The sequence below is a fragment of the Xyrauchen texanus genome, chromosome 39 (assembly GCF_025860055.1).
Source record: "Xyrauchen texanus isolate HMW12.3.18 chromosome 39, RBS_HiC_50CHRs, whole genome shotgun sequence".
In the NCBI taxonomy this organism is placed as follows: domain Eukaryota; kingdom Metazoa; phylum Chordata; class Actinopteri; order Cypriniformes; family Catostomidae; genus Xyrauchen; species Xyrauchen texanus.
In genome coordinates, this window is record NC_068314.1 from 33,205,033 (window position 1) to 33,229,873 (window position 24,841).

A 24,841-nucleotide genomic window follows, 5' to 3' on the forward strand; every position below is an offset into this window, starting at 1 on the left:
GCTGATTTTTGATAGTTATCAGTGTATTGGTGTACATGTAATCATGCTCATTTAAAATCAGGCTCGGGGGCCTGGGTAGCTCAGTAAGTAAAGATGCTGACTACCACACCTAGAGTCGCAAGTTCGAATCCAGGGTGTGCTGAGTGACTCCAGTCAGGCTCCCTAAGCAATCAATTGGCACAGCTGCTAGGGTGGGTAGAGTCATGTTGGGTTAACCTCCTTGTGGTCGCCTAAATGTGGTTCTCGCTCTCGATGGGATGCGTGGTGAGATGTGCATGGATGCTGCGGAGAATAGCGTGGGCCTCCACACGCGTTACGTCTCTGTGGAAACGCCCTGAACAAGCCACCTGATAAGATGCATGGATTGATGTCTCAGACACAGATGTAACTAAGATTCGTCCTCTGCCACCTACGCATGAGGACTTAGAGTGCATTGGCAATTGGGTATTCCAAATTCAGGTATCATTCCTGAGTATCTCACACTATTTTTGGAATATATGTTGGTAAAATACCGTTTTATGGCACTTCTGGGTCAATTGAAAACTATTTGATGTGTGATTAAAGCCTAAAGCTGTTCTAAATGTGCTCTGGCTATGTGGAGTACTACCAACTAATTTTTTGAGTAAATATTATTTGTATTATTTAAGACAGTAATAGTCGTAATATAATTATTATATTAAGTAAACAGTAATAGTCAGTAATATAATTAGAACAAAGAAACAAATTACATGCAATAGAACAAATCAAAACAATTCAACAAAGATGCAAATTAGAAAGACTGTGCTTTATGTTTTTAACTGCAGCATCAAGGATTCAAACATTAAGAAATTGAAATAAGTAATGTGACAAAACTTTACTTTATATACCAGTATAGTCTTCACTGTATTATTATTAGATAGAATACATGAATACTTTTTAAAGCTGCTAAAGTTTTCAGCCAATAGCAAATAGTGATTTTCTCATTTTCTCATAATAACGAGTCTGAAGGATGTGTGACAGAAATTCAACCCATCACAATACTTCAACCATCCAAAGATGCCCCATTTCCCTTTCATCAGATTTTTTGCTGTGCTTACAAAACCAGGCAACCATTGGTTCTTAATTTTCTTTTTTCCCCCATGCATTTCTCTTCATGTACACATCGGCCCTTACCCACATTCACAAATACATATACAGTACACCTCTGTCCCTTGTCTCTCTTTAATGTAGCTTTAAATAAATGCAGTACTTTCAAGCCAGTTTTGAGTGGCTGACTAGACAGTCTGCGGAAAAAAAAGGGGAGGGGAGTTTGTCACAGCTACAGTCACCCCCAGACAAAGGGCCCTTTTTGTTCTGGTTGGGAATGGAGGACTCGGAGTATGAGGGTATGGGTTGGGTTATACAAATGTTCATTGCATGCCCGCATGTGTGCATTAGTGACCAGGTCATGCGTTTATCCTGAATGGTTGGACTGGGCACTGTGTACAGCCATCAGCGTCCGGAGAGAATGCTATGCAGCGCCAAGGCAGCCATGATGAAAATGCCAGGCAGAGAGGTTTTGCTGCACTGCTGCCATTATTTGCACTACTGGCTTCAGCACCGATTAGCTCCTGAAGTGGACGCAGCTGGAGGAGCCATATCTGCCGGCACATATACACACACACATTCCTGCCATGCCACCAACCAGATCCAGCACACGCAGCCATCTGGGTCTACGACTATTTCTTTAGCACCCATGTAAATCAGCCTGGATGAAATACTCTGGCAATCTTTGAAATCACCAGCAAATTACCTGTAATAAAACATGACTAGTATTCTGGCACCCAAGCACACCCTCACAACAGGAATTCACTCACTCAGCTCACTAAGCCTCCCATTATGCTACTGCTACCTTTTTCTCAGTCTGCAGGTGTTATTAAAAGTAATAAACGCAAGCAAGAGAGGGTTTGAAAGAGCAGAAGGCGGTTCGTGTTCCGTAGTCATTGAAATGCGACAATCGAGTTCTTCTTCGACGCCAGGCTTTGAACCTTTGAGGCGATCTGGAGCAAATTGAGTTTAAAATTAAATCTGAGGCATTTTGAAATTACTTCCTCTCTTCCTCTCTAAATAATACGATTCATCACACACGTCAAAAAGAGACCAAAGGGTCCAATATGCCTCAAAAGTATCCTTATTTGTCATCTGCAGTAAAAACAGGTTTTGAATTCGCACCAAAATACAAAGCAGGAGAAAAAGAGAAACATTGTGATCAAACAACGTGACAGTTTCTAATTTGGATATGAGCTATATCAAAGCTAGGATGTGCTCTTTAATCAGGATTTCTCTTGTCCCTAGGGCTACAGCTGACACTGCTTTTCTCTTCATTTTCAAATTGCATTCTTCTAAGCAGGGCTGCCACATCTACAACATGGGACTAGATCTGCAAGTTGACATGCACGCTTCAGCAGCCATGTTTAACACAGTCCCCACATTTTGAGCAGGGATTTGTGCTGGCAGACATTTCAATTGGTTGGATGGAACCATCTGGAAGCAAGTAGGGAGACATGGAAGGTCATGACAAGACAGCAAGTGGTGGTCACTCAGTGCCTTCCTCCTCCATCCTTAATCAATGTGGCATATGCTAACCCTCTTTTAGATACCGGCAGAGTTTGTGGAGGGAGGCCGGGCACTCTCGTTGTTTTTCTATTTGTTTATTTATTTATTTATTTTCGTCAACAACCCGACCATATACGTTGTCATTTGGGTCATTGACCAATAAGGTTGTCCAAAGTGATCAAAATGAGAAATATTTTATAAATCCATAAATGTTGCACGATTACTAAATGGTGGTTTCATAAATAAAAAAATAAAAAAATCATTTATAGCATTCTGCAAAAAAACATTGATTTGATGACTTTAAAAAGTGGTTGAACCATTAACAATATATATATATATATATTACTTCACATATATTGTGAGGGTCTGAAGGGTTATTTTTTTTTTTTTTACCATTTTCTTCTTTTTTTTTTTTACTATTATTCATTACTCATACCAACGTATCTTTTTTCAAGTTTTATTTTTTTTAATGAGACTTAAATTTGTTCTGTCTGTCTGTACAGCCCCAGAAGAAAATATCAAAATGACTTTGAGCTCAGTAATTGAAACATGTTCAGCATAGAAGAGTTGTATTCAAGTAATTGTTTAGTATGAATTGCCTTTTTAATGTACAGTATTTAAAAATGTAATAGATCTGGGAAAAAAAATAGTCACGTCATTGACCCATATGCCATCTTTATATGCATAAACAACTCTTCATTAAGCTACTTGTTGGTTGACTTTGGGGAAAAAAGGTGTTCGGGAAACCTGTTTGAAAACAATCATTATTTTTGCAATTCCGTTTGGTGCCACTGGAGGCACTAGAGACTTTCAGTAGGCACACAAATGTCTTTTTAGGACTAGTTTACACCATAGGGTTCGTCAGCCTGTGAGATCAGGTCTTAAAACAACTGTTTTTACATATTTGAAGTACTTTCTCTCTCTCTACAGTTTTCACTCTGCTTCCTATCCCTTTTTTCTCTCTCCTTGACCTTATTTAATGTGGGCCCATTCTGTTTTCCATTGTTTGCCATTGCTGCGTTTGATTATCTTTCTTTCCGTTTTTAGCAAATTGTGTTCCAACCTAAGTCATGAAACGTTGCAGTCACGCCTGTCTTGGTGACTCCAATGAAACTTTCTCCGGATGCACAAGCCTCATATTTCACTTTACATATGGCTAGTTTTACCATACATCATCTGGAAAGAAAAACATGTCAAAACTAGTTTTAAACCAGAGGTGCTCTTTCACTTTCAAATTGTATGTTTTTTCCAACAGTCCATGGCTAAACGTTCATTATATACTCTTGTTCAGATGGGATTGTGGGATTTAACAATGTATTTTTTAGCCATGCTTTTACACTGGGAAATATCGCAAGTGGTTTTTGTGTGTATGCATGCATACATGTGTGTGTGCTAAATGCGGGAGAGCTGTCAGATTCCTGGTTCAGGCTTATTGGAGCTTGTCAGCTGGATTTGGGAAAGACTAAGTTTGCTTAAACTCTTAAGAGGGAGAAAGTGTGTGGGTGTTTTTACAAAAAGAGAAAGAGCACGGATGTGTTGAGTGCAGAGATGGAATGTAAAAACATATATGTGTGTGTGTTTGTGTGGGAGTGTAAAGTGTTTCTGAATGCTGGGCTGGTCCTGTGGTTCACAGAGGTGTTGAAATGGGATCGAGTGAACCAGTCCGAGCGAGTAGGTGAGAGGAAATGGGGAATAGCGCCCTTTCTGTCTGAAGTATTTCACTGAAATAACAGCTCCCCTTAAATGACCACTAGGCACTAGTTAACCTCTGCTCCCTGTAATTGAGCTGAAAGAACTCTGCGGAGGTACAGTCCAGCTTATTTGCACGTGTTAAAGAGCACGATTGAACCATGACTGGAGTTGCTTTCTCCAAATATACTGGCCAACAGACATTTTCCTTGGCCCGCCTGCTGCTCCAATCCTTGCTGTGATTGCCAGCTAAGACCATGGAGGCTGAAGTGTCTGTGCTTTATTGCTTTTATCTCCCTTAAAGTGGTTGAGATATTGAAGGTGTGTTCAAGCCATTTGGCGTGTAAGCAAGGTTACCCATCAGGAATAGGGTGATGGGTTTTTCAAACTTGGCCAGTCGAGGCGGTCTTTCACTCCAGATGTGTGTGTGGATGTAGGCTTTCACGGGCTCTGGTCTGATGTGGGCTTTTTCTATCAATCTCAGGGCTGGGTAAGTGTAGAGGGATGCACTATACAGCAATGTGGTGTTCATCCTTGCCAACTGCTCATTAGTTTTCCCACTGGTTGGGAAGTGCTTTGTTTGTTTGGTAAGGGAAGCTGCAACATGACAACTTGCCAGTTCTGAAAGCCCTCCAGGGAATTCCAGTATTTGTACATGAAAACTCCTACAGCATTAAACACAGAGTAACCAGAACCATTCCCGAACTAATTACTTTTACAAGCTGGTTCATTTGAATCTACATGCTAAACATACATTGTGACCAGTTTAGTCCGAATCACAAACGAATGACTCTAATGAGTCAGTTCTACAGTGCGAAACATACAGCCCTCATTCTCATCACACCCGGTATAGTCCGATTTCCAAATAAATAATTATAATGAGTTAGTTCTTTTAAATCTTAAGTGTAAAACATATAGCATGACCAGTGTAGTCTATTTCCTGAATGAATTAATCTTATCAGTCGGCTCTTTTGAATCTACAGCACGAAACGCAGCATGACCAGTTATACAAGATCGTATACTTGTCGTGTTGTGTATTTAAAGATAGTCCTAGATAAGGGGTTTTGTTGTAATCTGTGGATCTGTGTTTTTTTATGAATAAATTAAATGCTATTTATTTATTTTTTGTTTTATTTAATATTAGGACCAATTATTGAATTGCACTTATACATGTACAAATCTCTCAAATGTCTTTAAAGTCTGTGGAAACATGCTTTTGCAAGAATTGCATTATTTAGTTTATCTCTGATTTTTTTTTATATCTACTCTACTTAAATATATACTGTATATGTTCCTGGTCTCATTGTGCACAATTTATCAGTATATGTTATTACAAAATAAAAATAAAATATAAATGTAATCTTATTAATACATTTTTCAGCCTCTGATATTACTTACCTTTTCAGCTAATGTCATCTTGTCCACCATATTTTCCAAATAGCCAAATATTTATTTAGATATTGTTTTAGGCTACTGTTGAAAGTAATTTAGTCTCTCTGAAATCACGGTGACACATTATGCAGTAAATTAATGCTGGATTATGATATGATTTTACAGTAATATAATATGATTAGATAGATTTGAAAAAAGTGTTGTCAGTGGGATATGTTTAGATAATATAGAGGGTGAACTTGATCTTCAGCATTACGGTCATAAAGAAAAAAATTTAAATAAACAAAGTGTGTGTCTCGATGGTGTTTAATGAGGAGATGAATAGGGAGTTTTCTTCTTTTTATGTCAGTTCTATGAGGAAGACTCACAGGCTTGAGTGAAATGTAAGATCACATTTATTTGATGAATATAAAATAGAAAATGTATGTCTCTCTTTGGCGTAAGCCCCGTCTGGCGGTCTGAAGAAGTTGTACTTGGAACCGTCATATCCGAGATAGGCGGCAGGGGCGAGGAGCCTACCCCCGTGCAGGACATACTCAACTGGTGGTGGTGGGGTGGTGGAGGTTGCCATGTTAGCACACTGAAACAGCATTGTGATAGATTGTGAGCAGATTTATATAACACAGACCACCCCAATGTACATATCTGATATAAAAAATATGAAGAAACATAACTATTCTCATCAAATATAATGAAATATGATGGGTCATGCAGGGAATTGTGGGAACTCCCTATTATTATTTTTTACTGTCATTTTAACAATTGTAAAAAGTACATGTACTGCACTGTCTTGTTAAACAATGTAAATTTTTACCATTAATTATACAGGAAAATCATACTTTTTACATCTAATAAATGTAATGTTTACAACATTTTATTGTTAAAAACTACTGTATTGTCTTTTAAAATACATTACAATATTTTACAGATAATATTCATTCATCAATTAATGTTTTATTTCTGTAGCAATTTTACAGTCTTTTATTGTTAAAATTACAGAATTTTTTTACAGTGTATGTATGTGTTACCTGTAGAGAACTCTTTGACCCAGCTGTTCTGGCCTAAAAACAGCACTTGACACTGTACCTTTGCAGGTACATTGAATTCTGGGAGGGATTCCGGCACCAACAGAGATAGGGGTTGTCCCATGTGTGCAAGATTCAGCAAAAGGAAGGAAGCATATCTTGGCCACAATGTTGGAAGCTGTGTTGTGCATTATTCGGGAGTTACCCCAAAAATATACTCTGTGCTTGTACGTGAATGCAAATGATTCTAGCTGTGCATCATGTATTGATGCGTTTCAAAATGCATTAGAACACAATTCATAACTCAACGCAAGTACACGTTGAATTCCCAACGATTTTAGCAGTTTTCTGTCAGGTAAACCACTGGAATGGTGGAGGAACCATTTGAAGAGAATGTTGCTAAGCAAGTTAGTTAGTTAAAATGTTTACGTGTTGATTTCTACCTAGCTACCTGAATAATAGGAAAAGGCTTCGTCCAGAATAATTGAATAAACAATCGAGAGTTACTCTATTGTCCCCTTGTGACCGCAAACCCATGAGCAGATCAAAGGAAGTTGTTTCACACAACACGCAAGAGTGCAGGATTTCAGTTATTTAGCTTGTATACTGCACATGGAACTGTATTTAACTGGCTGTATCGCTGCACTTTACATGTGTGGAATGCTCTAAAGAGTGTTTTACCTAGACTCCAGTGGGCCATTATTTTTCTGGCATGCTACAGCCCTTGGCAATCATGTAATATTAAAAAGTCGACTCTCTTCCCTGTATCTTGTCTCATTGCTTTCTCTGTCTCTGTTTCAGCATGCCCTTCGGGTTTCTTCAAGACGGCGCAAGGTGACGAGAAATGCCTGCAGTGCCCAATCAACAGCCGCACCACCAATGAAGGAGCCACCAACTGCGTCTGCCGAAATGGATATTACCGCACGGATTCAGACCCTTTACAGATGCCCTGTACAAGTATGTTCTATGCTTTATATCCATCCACATGCAAACCTGGTGTTGCAGTTACTTTGAAACTGAGAGCATGAACAATCTTATACTGATTATTCTTATGTTTGGTCACATAAACGCCTAAAAGGACAATTAATTCGTGAATGGCCTAAATGAGACAATTACTCATCATAGCCCTAAAACAGACAATTAATCATTATAATCTCAATTATTTGTTTGACAATTAATCGACAGCCTAATTTCGTAATTGTGACAGCCCTAGTAGTGGTGCTGCATGATAAAAAAAACCCCGTTTTTATGTCACATTGTGCGCAAATAATTATGCTACAAAGTTACTCAATGGAAAAAGTAGCAAGCTGTAATTAAGTAGCATTGCTACTTTTAAATACTCCATACCCCAACACTGTAAAAACTAGCTTAACAACCATGCAATTCCCATGCTGGTTTATGCTGGTTAATGTTGGCTTAGTGCTGGTGGACCACCTTGTTCACCAGCTGGTTGTCCAGTATGGTTTTTCTGGTTATGCTGGTTAATCAAGGAAGTCATATTTTTCCATGTCATACCTTCTGACTTCAGGTCAGGCTGAGTTCAACAGAGCCACTGCCCTATTGTTGAGACCGATGAGACCAAGAAGACAAAGAGAGAGATGGCTCCTTTGCTATTGTGAGTGACATGGTTTTGTCACTCACTGAAAGAAGGGAGGTGGGGGCAGAGAAGAAGGAGAAATGAAGCAATAATTTGGGTTTTCGACAAAAAAAAAAGCCTGGCCCTGGGAGAAGAGCAGCTGTTGTAAATAAGAGAGCAGCATCATGTCTCAGAGTTGAAGCTCTGTGGGCCTTGGCTTGAGTAAAGAGAGGAGACGGCAGTTGTTAACGGCAGCCATTACCGCCCACTAACCTGGGAATGGGATGTTTACAAAACAGCTTTGCATGCGACTAAGAGGCTTTAACAGCCGTAGCTTAAGACCAGGATGCCTCTTTATGGCCTCATGGCTTAAACAGCTGTAAATAAGTTATCGATTGGAGACTCCATCATTTTTGGACTTCTTTTAAAAGGGCAAGGGGCGGAGAGTTGTTACTTGTTTACCTCATTTGCCCCCTAGAGGATCACCCACAGTAATTGTGAGCACATGGCTGTGGAGGATAAACACAGGGCATTGTTAGCTTTAGTTGGCTGCCAGTCAGAGGGAGGTCTCGGAGGTGTGCTTTGTTTGGTTTGCTCTCACTCTCATTCAGATATACTTTTCATGCAACCCATACAATGTGAATCCTCATGAGGATAATGAGTTTCACCATCATTATTTTTGTCGTAATTTTAATTAACATGATGAAAATACACAGTTGTGCAAATTAAACTCTGTAATTTAATTGTATTTTGCAATCAACCCATCAAACATTGATAATCAAGCCATGCACGAGCCATGCCCATGGCTTTGTGGTTAGCACATGTTCTGTCATGTTCCGCACATTTGCTCTGTTCCAAAACCTAGTGAGCTGCCTTTGGAGGGAGCATTTTAAGGCATCATAGGATCCTGATGCAAAGGCCATAAAGTAGGCATATTAATGATTGATGATTGCTTAAATGGTGATTATAATATCTGTATGTTTCCTTGATTACTAAAAAGTGTTCTTGACAAATTGGAAGTAAAAATCCCATTCATTTACTTAAGACAGAATTGAACATAAACGATAACTTACAAAACCTTTAAAGACAGATCTACTGTGAGCTCTTAATCGACAGTATATACTTCTGTTTAAGCCAAAAGTCTGCATTATTTATTCTTCATTAAAGAAATACAATACAAATAATAATAATGGTCTATTTCCTGGTGAAGAAACTACACTACCCCAAGGATCCTGAGAGGAAAAGACACCAATCAGAGAATCGCAAAACCAAATCACGCCAAAAGCGTTCAGCAGCGACTGCCCGTTTCCATGGCACACTGTGAATGATGCAATCAAGTCTCCCACCTTTCAAACTGCTTAAATATTTGCATATTTCTGAAGATTTTGCATTACAATTGTAATATGTTCCTCTACTTATAATTTACTTTAACTCAATAGTTAAAATTTTCCATGGTTTTTAAATATGATTACATCATTTGCAATGCTTCATGGGATTATAGTTAATTCCTTAATGAAAGACATTAAGTATACAGTATTTCATTTTTGACTTTTTGTCAGATTTTCAAATGCTTTTCTGCTTCAAGTCAAAGTTTGTGATGTTATGATTCACCTCGGTGTTGGTTGGTTCATAGCTTTGTTTTTAAGGGAATAAAACTAAGAGTCCACTCTTTTATGAAAGGTTTTATTAAATCCCTATGGAAATAATGAATGTGAAAAACAAACAAAAAATACCAGAACCAAGACAGCTGAAAAAGAGGACAGGTACCATTGCACTTTATTGAGCTGCACCAAGTGGGTGACATCCCATCCCCATCTTCTCCTCCTTGGTTTCCTGTTCTCACACTACAGTCCTCTCAATAGAATTCACTAAAATGCATTGCTATTATTATTACTATTATTATTTATACTATTAATTTGTATATGTTTCTATGTGTGTCTTCAGCCGTGCCGTCAGCCCCTCAAAACGTAATCTCCAGCGTGAACGAGACATCGCTGATGCTGGAGTGGTATCCTCCACGGGAGACTGGCGGGCGCGACGACGTGGTCTACAACATCATCTGCAAGAGCTGCGGAGGTGGCCGGGGTGGCTGCACACGCTGCGGGGACAATGTGCAGTTTATTCCACGTCAGCTGGGACTCACCGAGACCAGAGTCTTTATAAGCGACCTGCTGGCCCACACGCAGTACACTTTCGAGGTGCAGGCCGTCAACGGCGTATCAGACCAGAGCCCCTATTCGCCCCAATATGCATCAGTCAACATCACGACTAACCAGGCTGGTAAGTCCATACCTTCAGGAATTATTTGCTTACTTTTTTTGTTGTTGTTGAGTTATTAGTGGCAACGTGTGATGCAATCACTTGCCTTGTCGGGTAGATACAAGTTCCAACTACCTGAGGACACCAATGCAAATGCATTTTTATCTGTTGCCTTGTTTCCTTGTTCCTGATTTAATTAGCATTTTTTTTTATTTATTGTGGTACACACTTCTCTCCTGTACTCCAGTGGTAATATTATATTAACCCTCATATAGACCCAAGCATTGAGATAATTTTTTGATTATACAAATCTTGATTTTTAAGCGCATTTTGCTTTGAGGTGACAATTGTGTGACTTTCTTACCAAATATATTGTTGTGATACAGTTCGAAGTGTCAACTTTTTCAACACCGTAAATAACAATGTAACGAATAACTCAACAGCTCGGTGTATTGAACGTCTGAGCCGTAATATGCACATTTATCCATCTTTTACACTTTCACATAACCTTTTCTTCTTATATAAACCCTTTTGATGTATTGTATGGACTTCTTGAGGTTTTCGACTCCACAGATTCATTCACAGATTGTTTGAAGTCCAGATAGTCCCATCTGTGTGAGCTCATCATGTGTAACCAAGAGTTAAACAGATCTGTTACGTACAGATTACATCCTTATTACATTCTCTGGCTCACAAAAACCACACGACCATCCCGCCATGTCACCATGAGATTAGACATAATTCTCAGAAATTCAACGTGATGTACGTTGAATCGGACCCAAACCATCGCGGGACAGATTATCCGGAGCCTACGATTTCTCCAGCCAGTGATTACTTTTAACGAAAAACAGCTTCTTGCTACTGATTATACTTTAAACTTGTTCCCCTCTTGAAGCAACGGCCATGGCAGGAAGACACACTAAAAGCAGACACAAAGGCAATAGAGTTTTTCCGCTCATGCGATTGTGGTTTTGATTACCGTGTTCCAATTATTTCCAAGGGACTACAGCATTGATTTGTTCTTGATGTGTCTTGAAAAAATTTGCGGTTGATCGTGCCAGATCTGTACTCTTAGCTCTTAGGAGCTCAAACGAAGTCAGCCATTATTAAGTTCCTCATCCCTGCTGGCTACAGACAGATCAGACCCATCCCTACTTTAGCTTAACAAAGCTGCTTTTTCTAAAGCTCAACAGTATTTTAATAGGTTAAGACACATTGCTAACTTCAAAATTCAAAACTTCTCCATCATTTGCGGCTCTCAAAGGGAGGTTTAAGCCAGTCTTTTGGACAGAAAGCATGCTGGAAGAGATGCTCCTTTGAATCCTGGGAGTGTTTACATGATAGCAGCAATGTTTGGAGAGCTGGAAGCGTACAGAGATTTCAGCATTTTACCATCACACTGAGAAAAGAGAGGCAGTTAAACACACAACACTTATATAATCTTATATATTATAACCTTATATAACTAAAAATAAAAGCTTTGAGCCGAGTGCTCATGCACTCTTAACAGATTCAAACTATTTGAGTACTCCCTCCAAACAAATTTCACTGGCCCACATGCATGCACGCAGTCAACTGTGATAATCTATTTACCGCAGAAATGTATGCATAGAGACAATGCATTCATGTAAATATTGTCGCACAAATACACCAGTTGAAAACATGCATGTGTGCACCGCAGGTCTCAGAAGTGGAGAAGGGTGGACTCAAACCCACTCTCATAAACTGACAGGGAGTTCCAGTAAAGACTTCAACTTTTTACATGCAGTCTCTCAACAGTTACACTAAGTGCACTCGAGACATTTAGGGGACTTATGAATATATGTGGAAGTGCCATGGGAGCTGAATTTTGAGACTGTCAGTGTTTCTCCGAGCAAGAAATGTCTGATCGGCTGAAAACAGAAGGGTTGTTAGATTCACCTCATCTGAATCAGCTGAAACACATCTTTGAAACCAAAGCCAACTTCTTTCCCTTAGCTTTATAGGTGGGCGTATTCTCTTTGGAGAACAGCCGATAATTTGTGCAGTTCGACTCAAAGCTTACATTTATGTTACATGACTGGTTATAAAAGCAGTCTGGATGCATGATGAGATTTTGACCAAACATGAAAGCATTCATTATATATTTCAGCATTTGGAATGGCCTTTTTAATGTTTCTTAAAACAACATAATTTATTTTATGAAGGAGTTTTATTCATTTTTCCCCCCAAAGTCAACTTACATTGTTAGTCAAGGTTTCTTGCAGTGTCATAATTCATTTTTAGATTAACGGTTTCCTCCCTCTCACAGATGCTTAGAATTATACAGGCTGTTTCTGATAGTATAGGATAGTTGTGCAAGGATTAGCTGCCTTGCATCAGTTGTGTGCAGCATAGGATTGTGCAAATGTGTTGCAATAAATGAAAATAATAGGTGATTAAACATGTAAGACATAATATGTACATATGCTTAGTGTGAAATCAGAATATTGGCTCAGGCTGTTGGTATGAATGAGATGGATAGACATGTATATTAATGAATGTTATGATTGGCTAACCTTCACAACATTTCTCAGATTAATCAATTAATTTTTACAAAATGTTTTATGTATTTTGTTAACCGAGAAAATTAGATAATGGCAAAAAATTTGCAAATGCTATAATTAGATAAGTTGTAAATCCACCAAAGGCTGAATAAGGAATAGAAAAAGAATTCATAGCACTTGTCTTAATACCACTCCCGATCTGGCACGCTTCAACAGGAAAGGTTAACAACACGAAGACTGATATAAAAGACAGTGGTAATAATCTCTGTAACATTGTACACAATGTGATTGTAGCTTAGCTTCGTCTATCATACAGGCATGTGAGCATGTTGATGAACGGTCTCCTTTCTTTTCTTTCCACCCATAAAAAAAGCGTTAGTTATGTGATGGTTACGTGCACTTTCTTTCAAATCAAGGAGAGGCTATATATGGGAGAATCAAACATCAGCTGCTGCTTTTCCATGATGATTCAGATAGATCGTTAATTAATGCTTTTTTCTGTGACGTGTTTCAAGTGTACTGCAACTTTTGGCAAGTGATCATTTTGACAAACTTGTTGACTTGCTAGTTGAATTGTAATGTGAACATGTAGAGGGCCTGTCTGCAGGAGTTTATGAATATAGACACGAATTGTTTGATATACTGTACAATGAGTACTTTCTTGATAAACATGATAATTTATAGATATTGATTTCTAGATTACTTTCTAGATAGACTTGGTTTAGAGGAAATGAATACATAGACAAGCTAAGAATTATTTAGCAGTTTTCTGATTCTGTTATTTCTGAACATCTGGGTTTATTAGATTTAAATTTATTTTACATTTGCACTCTGTTGACATCTTCCCACAGTGGTGCATTTGTACATTTTTCTTGCACACCTTTGTTTCCGATAATGGAAAGAACTTGGATTTCTCTAACCACGTTGCCTTGCATTGTAATAAAGAACATACGATTTGAATAATGACTACATTTAAAGTTGAAAAATCGAATCATTAATCATCCATAAGTTTGATAAAAATCGAGATGATATTTTTTTTTGCCATATTGCCCAGCCCTAGAATGCATCAATAGGAAAATTTAGGTTGATAACGATTTTATCTAAAAAATAAATAAAACATAATACCAATATTTTGGTATTTACTCAATTTATTTGAAGCCACTTTCTCACCTTATTTTGTCATTATATTATTGTTTTGCTTAGTAAAGAGAATAAAAGTTATATTATAGTTTTAACAATAAATTATTTTCATGGAACATAGATTAGATCTGTTGAACAGAGCCATAATAAAATATAAATAATTATAAAATCTGGTAACACTTTACAGTAAGGTTCCATTTGTTAACACTAATTAACATCATTAGTTAATCATTAGTTAACAATGAACAATACCTTTACAGCATTTATTAATCTTAATGTTATTTTCAACATATTCTAGTTCATTTTTATAATTAAAAGTTGTATTTGTAAACATTAGTTAATGCAAACCTAACATAAACTAACAATGAACAAGTATATTTTTATTACCTAATATTCATAAATGCTGTAAAAATTGTATTGTTCATTATTAGTTCATAATATCTAATGCCTTAACTAATGTTAATTAATGGAAACTTATTGTAAAGTATAAACCAAAAAAACTAAATATGATAACATGATAATTGCATATTGTTTACATCTTGGGGCTGTACTTTTGAAACAGTTATTATTTTAAAGTTTGATGATTGGCCCTTCCATTGTAAGTGCCTCACTTTATCACACATTTTTGCAGAAGGACAAGTCAAAATAAATTTTTGTAGTAATCAACAGTATTCTGCTGATGCTGTGTCGATTGACCTTTACTTGTATTTCACCTGGAATATTCCTTTAATTTGGTACATAATTCATAAATAAATATTGGTGGTTTAATCATTGGTGCATAACTAGGTTTATATGTAAACGTATAAAAGAGCAAGAAAAGTAATTTCTACATATTTAATTGGTATTGCTTTTATATACAGTGCATCTTTATAGCAAGATTGTTCTCCATATGTTTCCGCTTGCCGTTACCCTGCTCTAACCCATGCTCGTTCTGGGGTTCTTGCCTGCTGTCGGGGTGCTCTACCCCCGCTCCGCCTGTCACTTTGGATTAGAAGCCTCGGATGTCCATCAGGGGGAGCTGTGAAAGTTCTCACACCAGCTCCCTGTTAGCAGCCCAGGCCCCCTGGGACAGGGCACTAGGACTAGGGGGGCCTGGGTCAGGATGTCCATGCCTTTAATTTCATCTGGATTGGAGGGCTTTGGGGTTACATAAACATCTTGTCACCCCTCATTAGCAAAGACGGCTTCGAGCTTCACAATTTGTGCTCACAGTAGTGTGTGTGTGTGTGTGCTTGTCCATATCCATGTGCAAGCGTTAATTAGACACGTTTTTAAGCCTGGCTGCTTGGGAGGGAAGGGATGCTCCGCAAGAGAAACAAACAAATAAGAAAATTAGAAGTGATTGCCGTGAAAGTATTTTGCATACGGGGAAGATGTCAATTGAGATTCTTATTTTCCACTCTCAACCAAGCGTGGACTATCACCTAGCATTGTTTTCAGGAAGTTTCTTCGCAGCTGCCTGTATCATCCCTCTCCCAGGCCATTTCACACTGTCTATCACAATCTCTGCACACAATGCAGTTGAAGCTTGACTCAAACGGGCGAAAGAGCAACAGACAAAGGGAGCAAAACTATGTTTTTATGCCGGGCAGTCATGAGAGAGCGAGTTATACTTATGCGTGATACATCATGGGCTTAAAGTGTTCTCGTGCACACTTATTAAGGGATGAACAATTCATAAACACTGTTATTATGGGGAGAGTGTTATGATCTTGGCCTTGAAGAGTTCTTTTCCAGAGCTTGATGAATTATGACCAGACTGCCCACTAAGTATCAGGTTGGTGTTGTACTCTGCATTGACCCAGAATGCAAAAGTTGCTTTGGTTTTATTTTATTCGTCCATTTTTCAGAGGAGAGGAAGTTTTTTATTTTTAAAAGAATTTTATAAGTGGAATTTTTATAAAGATGCTGACTACCACCCCTGGAGTCACGAGTTCAAAGGCTGAGTGACTCCAGCCAGGTCTCCTAAGCAACCAAATTGGCCTGGTTGCTAGGGAGGGTAGAGTCACATGGGGTAACCTCCTTGTGGTCGCAATAATTTAGTTTGTTCTCTGTGGGGCACGTGGTGAGTTGTGCATGGATGCCGCGGAGAGTAGCTTGAAGCCTCCACACGTGCAATGTCTCCGTGGTAACGCGCTCAACAAGCCACGTGCTAAGATCCGCAGGTTGACGGTCTCGGATGTGGAGGCAACAGAGATTCGTCCTCCACCACCCGGAAGTCACTACGCCACCACGAGGACTTAGAGCAAATTGGGAATTGGGCATTCCAATTTGGGGAGCAAAAAGGGGAGTATTTTTTATTATTTAGGTATAAACTTTATAGAAAGGTTGGCCAACTCCTTTAAATCACTGAACTTTCAACTGATGTTGAATATGTGAAAACGCATGTCAGGATGTAACGCTGATGGAACAAAGACGACAGGAAGCAAGACTTCAAGGCAAGGTGCGTCTTTTAATTCCCCTTTTTTAGTGCCCACAATATTCACACAATCTTTAGTATCCACAATTTCCATCTAGTCGAACGCTGAGTTCGTTGTCAGTTTCTCTTCTCTCTCTCCTGTGGCTGCTGGCATTTTTAACCGCTCTCCTCGCTCTACTGCAATTAGAGACAGGTGTTAGACATAATTTGGCTCAGGTGTGACGCCCTTACCGCTTTTCTCTCCGGACGGGCGCTTGACCACGCCCCGCTGCCACATACCCCCACCGCCCGACTCAGGCCGGGCGTCATCCGACCTGCCTACCACTCCCCATTTCTGGAGAGGAAGTCGGCGGCAGCCATCTGCACCCCGGTCTGTGGACCACCTTGAACTTAAAAGGCTGGAGGGCCAGATACCAACGGGTGATCCGGGCGTTAGTATCCTTCATGCGGTGGAGCCACTGGAGTGGGGCATGATCCGAACAGAGGGTGAAGGCCCGCCCCAGCAGGTAGTATCGGAGGGTGAGGACCGCCCACTTGATGGCCAGACACTCCTTCTCCACGGTGCTGTACTTAGTCTCCCTTAAGGAGAGCTTCGGCTAATGTACAGCACCGGGCTCCTCCCCTCCACCAGCTGCAGAGTACGGCCCCCAGCCCTCTGTCTGAAGCGTCCGTCTGCAATACAAAAGGGAGAGAAGTCAGGTGCATGCAAAAGCGGCCCCCACAAAGTGCAGCTTTAATCTGCGTGAACGCCTGTTGGCATTGCTCCGACCATTGGACCGGATCTGGAGCCCCTTTTTAGTGAGGTCAGTCAGCGGGCTGGTGGCGTCCGAATAATTAGGTACAAATCTTCTGTAATAGCCAGCCAGCCCCAGGAACTGCCTCACCCCCTTTTTGGTCTTAGGTCTAGGGCAAGTCGCAATCGCCGCGGTCTTATCAATTTGGGGACGCACCTGGCCATGACCCAAGTGGAACCCCAGATACCGCACCTCCACCCGCCCAACCGCGCACTTCTTGGGGTTTGCCGTGAGCCCTGCCCGCCGCAGCGATCTCAGGACGGCCCTCAGATGTTGCATGTGCCGCTGCCAATCATTGCTATAAATGATAATGTCGTCTAAATAGGCAGCGGCTGCGCGGTGTGCGGTCTGAGGATCCGATCCATGAGTCGCTGAAGCGTGGCTGGTGCCCCAAACAAACCGAAAGGAAGTGTCACAAATTGGTGTAATCCAAACGGCGTGGTGAAGGCTGTCTTCTCACGGGATATTGGTGTCAAGGGGATCTGCCAATAGCCCTTTGTTAAATCCAGGGTCGAGTAAAATCGAGCAGTACCTAACCGATCGAGCAGTTCATCAACACGGGGCATTGGAGTGCGCGTCAAATTTAGACACCGCGTTGACTTTTCTGTAATCCACACAAAACCGAACAGACCCATCACTCTTGGGAACAAGAACAACCGGGCTGGACCAATCACTGTGGGATTCCTCTATTACGCCCATATCAAGCATTGCATCTAATTCTTCCCGAGCGATTTTCTTTCTATGTTCGGATTAGCGATAGAGGCAACGCACCACAGCGCCCGGCTCGGTCTCGATGTGGTGCTGTATGAGGTTTATGCGGCCGGGAGAGGGAAAACACGTCCGCAAACTCCTTTTGCAACTCAGAAACCTCTGTGAGCTGCCGCGGTGAGAGTTGGTCTCCACAAGTGACCGGAGTGTTGAGATTGTAGTTTTTGTTTACCTCCGGTCCGAGCTCTGCCCTGTCCGGAACTACCGTGGCCAACGTCACAGAGGCCGCCTCCCTCCATAATTTCAGGAGGTTGAGGTGATAAACTTGACGCGCGCCCCCACTCGTCGTGTGACCTCAAAGGGTCCTTGCCACTTGGCGAGTTATTTAGAGCTCGATGTTGGGAGTAATACGAGTACTTTGTCTCCCGGTGCAAATTCCGTAGCCGAGCACCCCTGTCATACAGCCGGCGTTGGCGTTCTTGAGCTTGGAGCAAATTCTCCTGTGTTAGTCAGCCCCAGTGTGTGGAGTTTTGCTCTAAGATCAAGAACGAATTGAATTTCATTTTTACTGTTAGAAGGTCCCTCCTCCCACACTTCGCGGATGACATCGAGGACACCGCGGGGCGTCGCCCGTACAGCAGCTCAAGCGGGGAGAACCGGTGGAGGCTTGCGGGACCTCTCGTACCGCAAACAACAGGGGTCTAGCCACTTATCCCAATTTCTAAGCGTCATCGTGCACGAATTTACTGAATCATGTTCTTGAGCGTTTTATTAAACCGTTCCACTAGGCCATCTGTCTGAGGATGGTAAGCGCTAGTGCTGAATCGATTTGATGCCCAAGAGCTCGTAAAGTTCGCGAAGTGTCCGTGACATAAAAGTTGTGCCTTGATCGGTGAGGATTTCTTTCGGAATCCCCACCGGGAGATTATCTTGAAGAGTGCCCCTGCAACACTACGTGCTGGAGATGTTGCTCAGAGGCACTGCTTCCGGATATCGCGTCGCGTAATCCACTAGGACTAACACGGCGATGTCCGCATGCTGACCGTTCTAATGGCCCGGCGAGGTCCATCCCAATTCTTCGAAGGGGACCTCGATTAATGGTAGAGAGCGCAAAAGCGCTTTTGGGGTGGCGGTGGGTTTACCAGCTGACATTCGCGACACGCCGCACACCACCTGCGGGCGTCACCGCCAATGCCCGGCCAATAGAAGCGGGCTATTAGGCGGAGAAGTGTTTTTCGTTCCCCTAGGTGACCGGCCATAGGATTATAGTGAGCCGCCTGGAAAACCATTTCCCGGCGGCTCCGTGGAATCAATAATTGTGTTACTTCCTCTTTTGTTTGGAGCGTCCTCGTCACCCTGTATAAGCGATCCTTGATCAGCGAAAAATCACGGATATGAGACGGCGACACCCGGCGGAGTTGTTGACCATCGATTACTCTCACTTGGTCAAAGGCGTGCTTAAGGGTATCATCCCGCGACTGCTCCAAGGGAAGTCCCCTCCGGGAATTCCGGAGAGGAGGCGTCCACCTCGCCCCTTCCCACGTCACTCGGAGCAGTCGAGGGCGGCCCTGGCTCCGCCTCCCCGCCAAAGCATCGCACATCACACACCCCTTCACTTTCACGCAGGACCCATCCGCACAAACTCCCTTCAATAACTTTCTAAAATTCGGCCAATCCGTACCCAAAATTAGCGGATGGGTGAGGCGGGGACTAACCGCTGCCTCTACACTATGTTTTCTCCCCTGAATTTGATCGCCAGAGTCACCACGGGATATTTATGAATATCCCGTGTACCACCTTACTCTCACCAGTTTAGCTGAGCCCAAAGCCCGGGTTGAACCAAGCGTTGGTGGATGGTGGTCTGGTTACAGCCGGTATCCAACAAAGCTTGGTATGTACCCCTAGATTCTTACCGAATCCGATGCGCTCCAGCCCGATCGGGGGCAGCCTGTGGAACATCGGAGACCCGTACCACCGCCCCTATTTCCATCAGCGGGCACTGATCCCGGAAGTGGTCCGGGTCTCCGCACCTCCAGCAGACCGGCCCAGGCGCTGCGGCCGCACCCGTGCTGGCGGGTGCCCCCACCTGAGGAGGAGAGCGGCTGAAGGATGGGGAAGGGCTTGGCGGGTGTTCCCAAGGCCGGGGAGCTGGGCGCAAACGCTCAGCGCCTGCGGGGGCAGGAACGGACCCTGGGGAGAGAGCAGAGCGAGAGGGAAGAGGGAGGGAAAAAACAGGGGAAGACACAGGGGAAGGGGAGACAGACAGAGAGGGCTCATCCGCCCTAGGGATCGCCGCCATGTGGTCCTCCGCGAGTCGGACGGCTTCCTCCAGCGACGCCGGGCGGTGGCACTGGACCCACTCGGCCGTCTTCGGGGCAAACGCTGAACAAACTGCTCCAGTACCACCTGGTCGATTAGTTCCTCGACGCCGCGGTCCCTCGAGAGCAGCCACCTCCGACAAGCATCACGGAGCCGCTGGGCGAATGCAAACGGGCGGTCGGACTTATCAAGCTTCAAGGCCCGGAAGAGCTGGCGACTTTCTTCCGGGCTCCGACCAACCCGTTGCAGGATGGCTTTCCTCAGGTCGGGGTAAGCCAGGAGGCTTGATGCCGGCAGTTGTTGTGCCGCGAGTTGCGCTTCCCGGACAGGAGAGGGACTAGGCGGGCTGCCCACTGGTCTTGGGGCCACCCCAAATCTCCGCCGTTCTTTCAAACAGGTCGATAAACGCCTCTGGATCATCTGCCGGCCCCATCTTCTGTAACGCTGGTGGGGGCAAGGTGGCGCTGGTGTCCGGGGTCGCGGCTGCGGCTGGAGCGGCCTCCTGGCTGAGGAGGCTCCGGATGGCGTGCCGGTCCTCTGCTTGAGCCCGCATGATCTCGAAGAAGCGCCGATCCTGGTCTTGCCGGAGCTCAAGCAGGGATTGTTGGTGGCTTTGATGGAGTGTCGCGAGGGACTGGAGGACTTCCGCCAGCTGGGAGGACTCTACGGGGCGATTCTGTTCCATCCTTTGGAAGGCAGGTGTTCCAAATAATATCCCGGGTTTCGGCACCAGTGTAACGCTGATGGAACAAAGACGACAGGAAGCAAGACTTCAAGGCAAGGTGCGTCTTTTAATTCCCCTTTTTTAGTGCCCACAATATTCACACAATCTTTAGTATCCACAATTTCCATCTAGTCGAACGCTGAGTTCGTTGTCAGTTTCTCTTCTCTCTCTCCTGTGGCTGCTGGCATTTTTAACCGCTCTCCTCGCTCTACTGCAATTAGAGACAGGTGTTAGACATAATTTGGCTCAGGTGTGAGCGCCCTTACCGCTTTTCTCTCCCGGACGGGCGCTTGACCACGCCCCCGCTGCCACACAGGAATATACACATAATGAAGAAAGCCTTAGTCAAGAGCCTTTGAAATTATGTGGCTGGCATTGCTAAGACATTATGGACAAAATAAACTTGGTTATTGTAAAGCAGTGTCAAGAGTCCTCTAATTCTTTGATGACCCCCAACCCTCAAACTATTTCATCAAATAATCAAATCACACTTCAGTCAATAGTAGTGGCCTGTTTTTGTGGTTTGCATGCCAACCTCTTACTCCAAGTGTTTTGAGTTTAAATCTCACTTAAGTAATGAATAAGAAAATGCTGTTTCATGTAGCCTGAATGTACTTAAGCTACACTTAAAATGCATGCATTTCATTGCATTATATTACAGAATATCAAACCAAGTGACATCTACAAACAAAATACAAAAATATTGAGTGTCCGATGCATCAAAATCATGATCTTCATTTGAACAAACTCAATATCAATTCTTATATCAAGCAAGCAACCTCTACAATGTGTAAATCACTCACAAAATATGTGACTAAAAATTTCTGTGAAAAGACACTGGCTGGTAAATGTTCAGATTTCACTTACCAGTGATTGAGTAGTATGCCAATGAAGTTCAGCATCAAGATACTTTCACGTGAATTGAGAGTAAAGCTTTTGGTTTGAAAAGTTTAGTTTGACCATGTGTCGAGATCCACGCAATCCATTTGTCATTGAATAATGTCTCTTTTAATATCCTTTCTATTCTTTACAGTGAGTTGTTGGTATAACAAAATAAAATAAACATTTAACTCTAATCACACTTGCTGTTCCCACGTCTATCTGTCAGTGGATTACCATCTTTCTGACGGACAGGCAGCAGCTTGTGAGACAGGGGAAATTCACTTCCAGCACCTGTACAATCAGCACTGGTGCCCCGCAGGGATGTGTGCACTCCCCACTACTCTTCTCCCTGTACACAAATGGCTGCATCAGCAAGGACACCTCTGTCAAGCTCCTGAAGTTTGCAGACGACACCACTGTCATCAGCCTTATCCAAGATGACAATGAGTCTGCATACAGAAGGTAGGTTGAACAGCTGGCTGTCTGGTGCATTCAAAACAACCTGGAGCTGAACACGCTCAAAACGGTGGAGATGATTGTGGAATTTAGGAGGAACATCCCAACATTGAACCCCCTCACCATTCTAAATAGTGCTGTGGCAGCAGTGGAGTCATTCATGTTCCTGGGCACTACCATCTCACAGAACCTGAAGGGGGAGACCCACATTGACTCCATTATGAAAAAGGCCCATACAAGGTTGTACTTCCTACGCCAGATGAGGAAGTTCAACCTTAAATAAGCGCTGCTGATACAGTTCTACTCAGCAGTCATTGAGTCTGTCCTCTGCACTTCAAATCGTATGTGAGAAGACTACAAAGGACAGTTCGGACTGCTGAGAGGATTATTGGTTGCCCCCAGCCCTCAAACTGTATACTTCCAGATTGAGGAAAATAGGCTGGAAAAATCACTCTGGATGCCACCCACCCTGCCCACTACCTTTTTGAACTGTTGCCTTCTGGGCGACGCTTCAGAGCTCTGAGCACCAGAACCGTCAGACACAGGAACAGGTTTTTTCTCAGGCTATCCATCTCATAAACAGTTAAAACTGCCCCATTGAGCAATAAATCAAATCCCTTTATTGTCACTCAACCATATACACAAGTGCAACAGTGGGTGAATGTCTTGGGTGCCGTTCCAAGTAACATAGCAGTATGACAATTAAAATACCCCCCTCCCATTTTTTTATTACAAAAAAATGGATACTCAGTTGCCAGTGTGTTATTAATTGAAGTATTAAATGTGGTCCAGTCTGAGGCTATTAAAGTGCTTTGCTGATATAGGTATTGTGAGCGATCAAGAGTTCAAAAGTCTAATTGCTTTGGGGAAGAATTCGGCTGGTGCAGGTCCTGATGCTGCGATACCGCCTGCCTGATGGTAGCAGTGAGAGCAGCCTATGGCTCAGGTGGCTGGAGTATCTGATGGTCCTCTGAGCTTTTTCACACACCATCTGATATAGATGTCCTGGAGGGAGGGAAGCTCACCTCCGATGATGTCTCAGGCAGTTCGCACCACACTTTTTTGGGCTTTGCGGTTGAGGGCGATGCTGTTGCCTATGTTGCATATGCCTATGTGCTACGTGTAAGCATACCTGGCAATAAAGCTGATTCTTATTCTAAAGGAGCCATTTGACTCCACTCCTTAATATGCATGCAACCAAAACATTTCTGTCAGACACTCACTGCACTGCTGCTATTATTAAACAGACATATATATATAATAGCTTTTCTCAGAACTTTCTTGACTTTAAAATAAATGCCTCTTGGGTTGATATTTTGTTATCTAATTCATCTAATTGACTTTCATACATTAGGTGTGACTCAAGTGTTCAAATACTTGGGGCTACTATACATCATATTGTGATGAGGGCAGACTCAGTAGTAGTCAAAGCCTGACAACAACATCACAAACAGAAGCCTGGAATAGTTTGCTTTAGCAGTCTAAACAGAAACAGCATGCCTTTCCTTTAGCTTAGTGATTTGTCCTAATTATGGCCCATCAGCAAGCTTTACAAAGCCATATTGAAGAGAGCATATACAGAGGCAAACTGGAAAGAAGGCCTTGAGCTGTACAGTAACAGTACACATCTACTGTATGCTGGGCAGCTGAAGACACAAAGACGGCATTTACCCTTCTCTTCTGCTTGGCACACATTGACTGTTCCCTGCAGCTCTGCATCAACAGGACAAGCAAGGTTAATCAGACATCAAGTAAAGACAAACTAACTCCAGGCCCTTCACTTTACACACAATGAAGACCCGCATCAATCAAGACATGGTTATAATATATTTGACGGCTTTCACTCTCTCTTAAAGTTTCATTAGAGCAGCGTGTGAAAGATTGCCTGCAAAGTGTGTTTTGCCTAGAGTGGGGAAGCACTAGGGAAGTGCCACTTAAGGGGGTCATTCAACGTACCTCTCCTCCTCTACAATGTGATTTAATCACTTGCATATGCAACTTAATTTCAAGCTATCCAACAAAGAATAAAGTGCTGTGAAAAAGTATTTTCTGATTTCCTCTGTTTTTGTGTATATCTTATACTGAATTGTTTAAAAAATTCTAACAATATCTAACATAAAAAAAGGCAATCTGAGTAAACACAAAATACTGTTTTTAACTGATAATGTTATTTATTGAAGCAAAAAAGTTATACAATACCAACTGGGGCTGTGTGAAAAAGTATTACTAGTTACAAAATTTCCAAATCTATGAAACTGTCAGTCCTAATTACTGCCAGCCCTGTTCAATCAAATCAACACCTAAATGTAACTTTTTCAGCAGCATGAGGTTGGCTAAAAGGTCTCACCCAGTAGCACAC

At 42.2% G+C, this 24,841-nt stretch overlaps 1 protein-coding gene across 1 annotated transcript in view; it reads left to right on the plus strand.

Annotated features, from left to right (window-relative positions):
- LOC127632504 (ephrin type-B receptor 2-like) overlaps nt 1–24,841 on the plus strand; it is a 209,332-nt gene that overhangs the window by 134,697 nt on the left and 49,794 nt on the right. Inside the window, exons 4-5 of the mRNA XM_052111115.1 lie at nt 7,482–7,637; nt 10,201–10,536. Coding sequence (XP_051967075.1) covers nt 7,482–7,637; nt 10,201–10,536 — 492 coding nt within the window. The remainder of the gene's footprint in view (nt 1–7,481; nt 7,638–10,200; nt 10,537–24,841) is intronic.